Here is an 8,760-nt window from a genome sequence, read left to right as displayed (position 1 = left end):
CACACACTGTCTGCTCGTGTTCAGCTTCTCAAAGCTATCCATCATTTGCATCCATCTTTGGTCCCTTCCAACCCCACCATTCTGTGATTCTGTGATCAGGCAATATCACATCAGACATCCTGCTAGCATGGGAAATGTAAAAGGACTGCTAGGAATTCATCTGAGAGAGATCTTAGGCTAACCCAGCCTAACAGCAAACAAAAGATGAGCTGCAAAATGGATCAAGACTCTCCTGGGAGTGAGTTTCAAGCCAACTAGCATTTGCAGCAGGACAGGGGTTCCAAACGGTGGGTCCCATGTCACATACAGACTAAGCAATTCAGGAGCAGCTCCCAGACTGTGCCTTACACTCTGTGACTGGCAGAAACAGTGCTGACGTGAAAGCTGCTGTGAAATTGAATGCCTGACTCTGTGAAGAAGCCAGCCAGCACGGGCTGCTGCAGCTGACATCACTCAGTGGTGCACACAGCACTGTCACATCCACACTAGAGCAGCACAATTCCTTAAAAAAACTTGTCCTGTCTATCCAAGAAGCCTTCCCACAGCTCCCCTTCTCTCTTCACCTCTCCTCGACCTGCTGAGCCCTGCAGCTCTCAGATTTTGGGATTCAGCTTCACAGTCAGGAATTTTACCTGACTATTCATAGAGACTGAACACAAAACCACATTTTCTCACTCCTGGGACTTGGTGCACAAGAAAATCAGTCTGGGGACCAACAGAAAAACACAAACAGGCAAAACAGAGAAATATGGCAACAAGTTACCTTTACACAAATGTCCCTGAGCTGAGCTCTGACGTCTGACACAATCATCATGTTCCTGCTGTTGACAAAGTTCTCTCTGCACCATTCCTGCAGCAGAGACACCAGGCGTTAGAAGGGGACATTTCTTCACCCAAGAAGCACGACAGTCTTTGGATACCAAAAAAAGCAGAATCCTCCAAACACACAATCTTTCTCAGAGAAAGGGTGCTAACCCATTTCCTTGTCATATTTTTACCACTGACTACTCCCTCCATCTGCATTCCCTCCCACAGTGCCAAGAAACACCACATTGTTGTCATCTACCCACTCAAAATTGCTCTGCAAGGTCACAAAGTGCTGCAAAACAGCAGTTGCTATCCCACAGGTGGTGAAAACAAATTATGTAGGAACGACAGATGCTGCAAGGAACGGGGTACACGAGTCTACAGATCTACAAATCAAACTGAGGAGTTCATAAGGTGGGATAAATCAAAATCTGCTTGTAAATCTGCTCAAGTGTTTTTTCAATGAATCCTGACAAAGAGCACATCTCGGTATTTATCAGCAAGTCTCAACACTCTCCCCACTGCCTCCTGCTTCCAGCTGCAACCAGGGAAGGAAGAGACCTGGCTCTGATTACAGAACTGGCCTCATGAAGCTTTTGACAACCAGTTTTGCTACAGCCTTCTGGGGGAACTTTGGCACTTGAAGAGCTTTCTCCAATCACCCAACTGTAAAGGATGAGCAAGTCCTCTCTTCTCCTTGCTTTGGAGACATGCGCGTTGCATCATCCACAAAGGATGCGAATGTCACTCTGCTGTGTGCCACAAAAGCTCCTCACCAGCGTGAGCCCAGACAGCACTGGCACCCTACCTTGTTGCCATTGACATTTCTGAAGGCTCTGTACATGCTGAGCAGGGTAAGATGATCCCCCTCACTGGAGATGAATTTCTTCCTGACGGATTGCACTTCATCCCGCCGGCCAGGGGGATTGTAGAGAACACTGTCCACCGATAACAGTGACACGATGGTCAGGATCTCTTCTGTACAGTGGAACTTTGAGGACAGGAGGATGGTCTGCAAAATCACAGAACAAACACCATTTTTGGTTGACCAAATCCACTTCAGATGGGAAAACTTTTCTGCTCACCAGCAGCCCAGGAACTTTACCAAGCATTGTTTAGGACAATTTCATAAATATTTAAGCCTAGAGATGACTGTAAATCCTCTTAAGGGCCTGCCAAGCACCTTTATCAGCAACGGTCATGCTCTTTCCTGAGACTGGCCAGTTCACACACAGTACAAACACGGCGACTAAAATCAACTACAGCATCAGACACCTCATGAAACTGCTAAACAGTGCGACCAGCAATCCCTGAAATTGTAAAGGAATTAGCCTTGTTTCAGCTTCAGAGGTGGCAGAGGAAAGAAATTTTAAAAGAATCTTCCCAAATTAAACAAGAAATGGCAAGCAAACCAGCACAGCTGCTGGAAATAAAGCTGTGCTTCTTTAATGTCCTGCAAATATACTAGTACAGCTGCAGTCACCCCAAATTCCAGAGCTTGGTTAAGAAGTCTGAAAGAAAAATGCCAGTGGTACTGGGAAGAGTACACGAGATAAAAATCAGGTAATTTTTTTCTGTAGTTTTTACTTTAGAGAGCTTTGGGTCCAGTGGAAAGGCTGCCATCTTCCTTCCCAGGGGGGTCAGGACAAGCTGATCTTCCTTTCGTTCCACAGCTCCCAGCAGGTCCAGCTGCTCAATCGCTGCTTGAATAGAATCTGTCAAAACAAGAAGGTTCTGGCTGTGAGGCCTCCTGGCTGGCACTGCCAGGGATGTGAAGGATCAGCTGGTGCCATCACTACCTCTTTCCCCTGGCCAGAGGGACAAGTACTTTCTGTTTAGAGAAACAGGGCCCCAGACTGGTTAATCCCCCTGGATCCAGTACAACAATCACCTTTTCCAATTTAAGTAGCAAAAACAGAGGTAAAACTAAAGGTGCCATCTCCAGCTTTGAGCAGAAGCCACGTGAGCTTCTCTATGGCTTTCCTTGGCAGTTGAGGCCTATCTTCATGTTCTTTGTGACTCAAAACTGCTCCCTGCTCTGTTTGGAAGCTGGACTCCCCAGCTCTCAGCCATAACCATGGCTGCTCTGATGAGGCTGGGCAAAAGCAAGGAGCAGTGTACAAATCTGAGACTTCTCCACCAGGAGAAGATGCAGCAGAGACAAACAGCTCCCCTTTCACAGCCCTGACTGTCCATACTCTATCTTCTCTGGCTGGCCTGAAGACATTTAAGCAATTCCCTAGTAACCCATTTGTCATTTTCCAAGGCTGCCTTTGTAAGCACTTACCAGGAGATGGTTTGGACATGAAGTCAAAGGTGAGCACATTGGGAATTCTCAGGGCCAGGAGATGAAGCATCACGCCAGCCAGATTACACCTGCATAGGCAAAAAAACCCAATGGAGATTGTTCTTGTCTTTGGGGTTCCTCCCCCCCCCCTCCTTTTTTTCTTGTCTTTTATTTGCCTATAAGTTGAGATGGAGTCCTCAGATCTGTGCTGCAACTTGAAGAGACTAGTCCAATGCTGGCTGGTGAAGCCTTACTTCCTAAACCACAAAAGAGCAGGAGGCAAGTCCAAGATTTGGAGGAAAGTCAAAGAACTATTGCCCACGTGTGTTTGGAGACTCAGAGCCCAAACATCCACCCTGAACAAACACTTCCTATTTTTTCTGTTTAGTCTCCAGAGTTCATTTTTCTTAAAAGTCAACCAGTCAGCCCCTAGATCCAATTTTGCTGTTCAGTTCTTTACACAGCTCCATCTGTAACAGTACACAAAAAATGTATGGAAAGAAGTGTGATGGTATCAGGGCTCCTGTCTCACCTCTGTATCTCGGGTATCGTCATTTCGTCAAACTTCTCAAACTCATCCTCCGTGTAGAGCCGGTAACAGATCCCACTGTCCTCTCTCCCTGCTCTCCCTGTTCGTTGCCACGCCTGGGCCTTCGACACCCACTGCACTGCCAACACCTCCAGACCAACTTCTACGTGTGGAAAAGCATCACTTCAGTCAACATCTACGTAACGCACAACTTTGAAAGGCATGTAGGGTTAACCATAAAAAAAAATCCCAGGGTCTGCCATGGAAATACTGCTCAGACTTCATCTGGCTTAGCACCCTGAAGCAAAGCTAACTACCATGCAGTGTGTCCACGGACAGAAGATTAATTTTTGACAGATTTTTACCCCCACATGGCTGGTACTCAAAAAACTAAACCAAACCAAACCAAAACCCAATCAAAAAACATCAAACCCCACACCTAAAACCTGGGATATTAATTTAGACAGTGCAGAGGGTGTTTTAAATCAGCTCCCAGTGGGGCTCATTGCCTCAGACAACTTGTACAGAACTGAAAACAATCTCTGCATTGTTCCTCTGAACTCCTCACCAGGGCTGTACTTCTTTGCTTTGACCATGCCTGTGTCCACTACGTATTTTATTCCTGCAATGGTGATGGAGGTTTCTGCAACGTTGGTGGAGAGGATCACTTTGCGACAGCCCTGGAAGGAAGAATAAACTAAAGCCAGTCAAAAGCCACCTCAGATTAGCTGTAGCGAAGAAACACTGCTACCTTTGGCCAGCACGGGCCAAGCCTACAAATCATGACAGCACGTTATGACCACGTACCGAGCTCGATATGCCAGCTCTCGTAAATGGAGATAAACTCTAGTTCCTAATCAGTTTCTAAAACATGTGCTCACACTTCTTGCAACAAAATACACTTCCCAGGACAGCTACTATCAATATGTCTTTAAACCATTTTGGTTTCATTTCTGGCACAAGTTCTGAACTGTTATTTATCTGCTGAATAGGTACAAAAGAGCCCGAGGCAGCACAATTTCCTTTTCTTATGGCCCTGCCAAATATGCCCAGGTTTTTTAGCTTTCTTAATATTTGGTCCATTAACTGCTGTTGCTTTTTTGTAATAAGGACATAAAATTTCTATGAAATGGGGCAAATTTCAATTCCTCTGCCCTTTTGACTCCCCCTAATCCTTCCTTCTTTTTATGATCCTAGATGACGTATCGTGTGTATCTGTAAATACCATCCCAGTTGCATCGTCTTATATCACACTGGAATCATTCAGCCTGAAGTCAGTAGACAGTGGAGACTATGACTTCTTAACAGTACAGACAACTTTAACCCCTTAAGTTCCATATGTTTCTTCCAAACACTCATGCAAACAGACAAACTCATCACATGGCATCACCTTGGGGGCAGCCTTAAAGACACGGAGTTGCTGATAGTAGGGCAGAGAAGCATAAAGAGGTATCACCGTCATCTGTGGGCAGCCATCAGGGAGATGCCTGGCAATGTCTCGACAGGTTTTAGTCATTGCTTCAATTTCTTCCTGACCAGTCAGAAACACCAGCATGTCCTGAGAAGAGGGTGCTTCCTGGAGCCGAAGGAAAAAGCAAGTGAGAAGTTGAGATGGTTTGGATAGGGAGGGAGAACTCAGATTGTAATGAGATGTTGTCCTGAGAGCAAGTCAGCAAAGCAGGTCAGGAAGAAAGAAAAGACACACATGTGGTGCGAGGTATGCAACAGCTTGAAGCTCCCAATGGATTCAGCCAGAGGTGAAGAGTAAACTGCCTTTTACAGGATTGAGTCTTAACAGGATGGGGGAATTGCTTCAAGTCACACATCTATTTCATTAAATAACTGTCTAGGACATGCAAACAAGAGCCAGCAAGCACCCAAGTACAAGCCAGTAAACACAGAGAACTCAGGCAGGAGAAACATTTAGGTATTGGGTATGAATTAACATCAGAGATCTTTGCTTAGCAGTCTCCTTTCAACTCCAGCCTTCATATACAAGTTCCAAAATCCCAACAACAGCAGCATCTTCAAAGCATTAAACGCGGTTTAATTAAATGACAAAACCATCTGCAGTTTTGCATTCAAACATTTAGTCACAGAGTGCCCATGAGCTGTCATTTTCACAGATCTCTACTTGCTCTGCAGTTACCCTTTGACAGTAAACGATAATCATCTTCACGCTATTGTCAGCTTACGCCTGGATTTCTCCCCACAACCCAAGGCTCTTTACAGCTGACCACTTCCAATCTTTCTTTCCACTTCTGGAATAACACTGGCATTTGTCAAGCCCTCCCTTGAGCCAGTCCAACTCACTAACCCAGCACACTCCCCAGCTATCCACTTTTCCCAGAGGACGCAGTGGAGCACCCGAGGGACATCTCTGATTTGGCAGCACCAAGCTCAAGCCACTTCTTCTGCCAGAGCAACCCAGGAGCCTCCCTGACCAACAATCCATGGCCCTGGGGAGGCACAAACCTGACGAGACCACTATACCTGGTGGATTTGGAAGACTGACACCAGGGCTGCTTGGAGGTAATCACTCTGAGGCTCTTTGGTGTAAAAGATCTGAATGGGATGTTGCCGACCTTCTACATAGAGAACAGGAGCTCCATTGAAGTACTGGGAGAACTGGTCAACATCCATTGTAGCTGACATGATGATCACCTTCAATATGAGCATAACATGGGTTAGCACTGCAGTTCAGACCCAGCAGGACACTTATCAGCCAGGACTCACCAAAACTCAGCTTCCTGAGACTGAGATATATGCTCAGAACAGCGAAAAGCACAGAGTTTGGGACAGAAACAGTGATAGCTCCTTGTTAAAGCCTCCAGCTTTGGTATCACACAAGCATAATGTGTTGGTTGGATAAAATAAGTGAAGATGTGTTAAACTTCTCTTCCAACATTTAATAAACAGACCTGAGTAGACACAAAGCTAGGCTGCACAACGCTCTGGGGAATGACACAGTGCTAGGACCCTACCAGTCCCCTACATGCCTTCCCCACCAAAACCAACATGCTCTCACATACTTCATCATGGACTCACATAAATTCTTGTGCACCTGACACATGTGCAATGTCCTTCTCCAGTGTGAGCGTGTCATACAGCTGTCATATCAGACAGAGAGCTCCTGCATCCAGCAACAGTACCAAAACCTCCCCAAAACAATGTGTCTAGTCTATAGCTCACAACCAAGGGACTTATGAAAAAGGCAACATGGGGGTGACCAGATGCTGTGTTCAGATGTGTCATATCAGGCCCACACATTATAAATTCTATTCAGATTTAAAAGAGCTTTTTAGGAACAGGAAAATAGTCAAAGCTGAAATTTCAAACACTTTGGAAAATCCCAGTAGATACTCATAGTACTCAGGGTCCAAGCCCCATCCCCGCCACCCTCAACGCACATACTTTTAGAGGCAGTTTGCCCAATTCCTTTCGTTTCTTTTGTGCAGCTTTCACCACTCCAAAGAGTACATCAGTATGGATCGTCCTCTCGTGGGCTTCATCCAGGATGATGACGCTGTACTTCCGCAACAGAGGGTCCCCAATAGCTTCACGAAGCAGCATTCCATCCGTTGAAAACTTGATTCTCGTTTCATCAGATGTAAGATCATCGAAGCGTATGGTATAGCCAACCTATGGAAGTGATCAGCACAGAAAGTACCAGCACAGAGTTACCTGCATTTCTCATCCAGCTACAAAGAAGGACTACAAAGCACTCTGGGCAATGCATCAGCCAGAGCCAACCAGAACTCCAGGGAGACTCTGGAAAGCGTGACGGTGTATTTGCAGCCTGTGAGCAGTGAGCCTTGCAAATCTAATAATCCACCTAAAGGAAGCTCCCAACATTGTATCCCAATTAGCTTTTTCCCAAATAGAAGTTCATCACAAATGCTCCAGGTTTCCTTTCCTTCCTCCCCCTGCTCTCTGAAGATTTTACGTAGAGGATGTCCTTCTCCTCCACTTTTCTCCCACAGATTCACAGATCTGCACAGAGTCAGTGCTCTGCTCTCCCCGACAGTGACTTTTGATTCAGGGAGCAAGGGAAGAGCGCGCGGGATCTTTTGTCTTATTCGTTAACCAGTATTTTTTCAAATGGAGGAACACAGATAATAATCAAGAAGGAAAATACCCCAGAGACAGAGTCAAACATTGCCCCTCAAACCCCAGAAACAGATAAAAACCCATTTTTTTTTCCCCTCAGGCATATTATTCAATGAAGACTACCTATTACCCCTGAGGCTGTTTTTCATCTTCCCCATTAAGCCCTGACATAGCTCCATCAGCACTGCAGTACTAAACCAACAGACTTAGTAAAGTACTAAACCAACAGGCTTTGTAAACTCTACAGACTTTGTAAAGCCACCTACCAGTCTTCCCAGCTCTGTCTTCTTCTCATCAGAGACTCTGGTAGCTAAGGATATAGCTGCTACTCGGCGAGGCTGGGTCACAGCAATGATGCCTTGCCAGCCAATTCCTGCTTCGTAGAGGTACTGAGGGATCTGAGTGGTTTTCCCTGAGCCAGTTTCTCCTACAGAACATCAAGGGAATAGATTGTTTGTGGTTTTTTTTCCTTTCTACAGCATTTTCAAAAGAAAGGTCCCAAGTAATTTTTTTATGTTTGACTTGGGGCTGTTCAGCCTGGAGAAGAGAAGGCTCCGGGGAGATCTTATAGCGGCCTTCCAATACCTGAAGGGGTTACAAGAAAGCTGGGGAAGGACTTTTCATAAGGGCAGTTAATGACAAAACAAGGGGAAATGGGTTTAAACTGAAAGAGGGCAGGCTTAGATTAGATATTAGGAAGTTCTTCACTGTGAGGGTGGTCAGACACTGTCCCAGGTTGCCCAGAGAAGCTGTGGCTGCTCCTCCCTGGAAGTGTTGAAGGCCAGGTTGGATGAGGCTTTGAGCAACCTGGTCTAGTGGAAGGTGTCCCTGCTGCTGGCAGGGGGGTTGGGACTGGAAGAGCTTTAAGGTCCCTTCCAATCCAAACCATTCCATTCTATGATTTAAGCATACTTCAGGATGGGGAGGCTGAAGTCAGGAAGAGGCAGGACAGCTTGTCCAAAACCACACCATAAAGCAGCGGCAGGGACAGACCCCAATGCCTGGCGCCAGCTGCCAGCCGCTCCCC

General features: G+C 46.1%; 1 protein-coding gene across 1 annotated transcript; it reads right to left on the bottom strand.

Moving 5' to 3' along the window:
- Positions 1-763: 763 nt before the first annotated feature.
- DHX33 (DEAH-box helicase 33) lies at positions 764-8,158 on the bottom strand (the record flags this gene model as incomplete). The annotated part of the gene is made up of 10 exons (XM_010171459.1): positions 8,000-8,158; positions 7,038-7,265; positions 6,117-6,287; positions 5,014-5,199; positions 4,192-4,303; positions 3,627-3,786; positions 3,095-3,183; positions 2,395-2,522; positions 1,616-1,819; positions 764-850 (listed from the first exon to the last, which is right to left on the bottom strand). Coding segments are annotated over exons 2-10 (1,296 nt in total), but the record flags the coding sequence as incomplete, so codon positions are not given.
- Positions 8,159-8,760: the final 602 nt, after the last annotated feature.

Source organism: Antrostomus carolinensis, unplaced genomic scaffold (assembly GCF_000700745.2).
Source record: "Antrostomus carolinensis isolate BGI_N321 unplaced genomic scaffold, ASM70074v2 scaffold41167, whole genome shotgun sequence".
NCBI classification, from domain to species: domain Eukaryota; kingdom Metazoa; phylum Chordata; class Aves; order Caprimulgiformes; family Caprimulgidae; genus Antrostomus; species Antrostomus carolinensis.
Note: the sequence above shows the minus strand (reverse complement) of the source record. Positions and strands in the feature narration are given on the sequence as shown.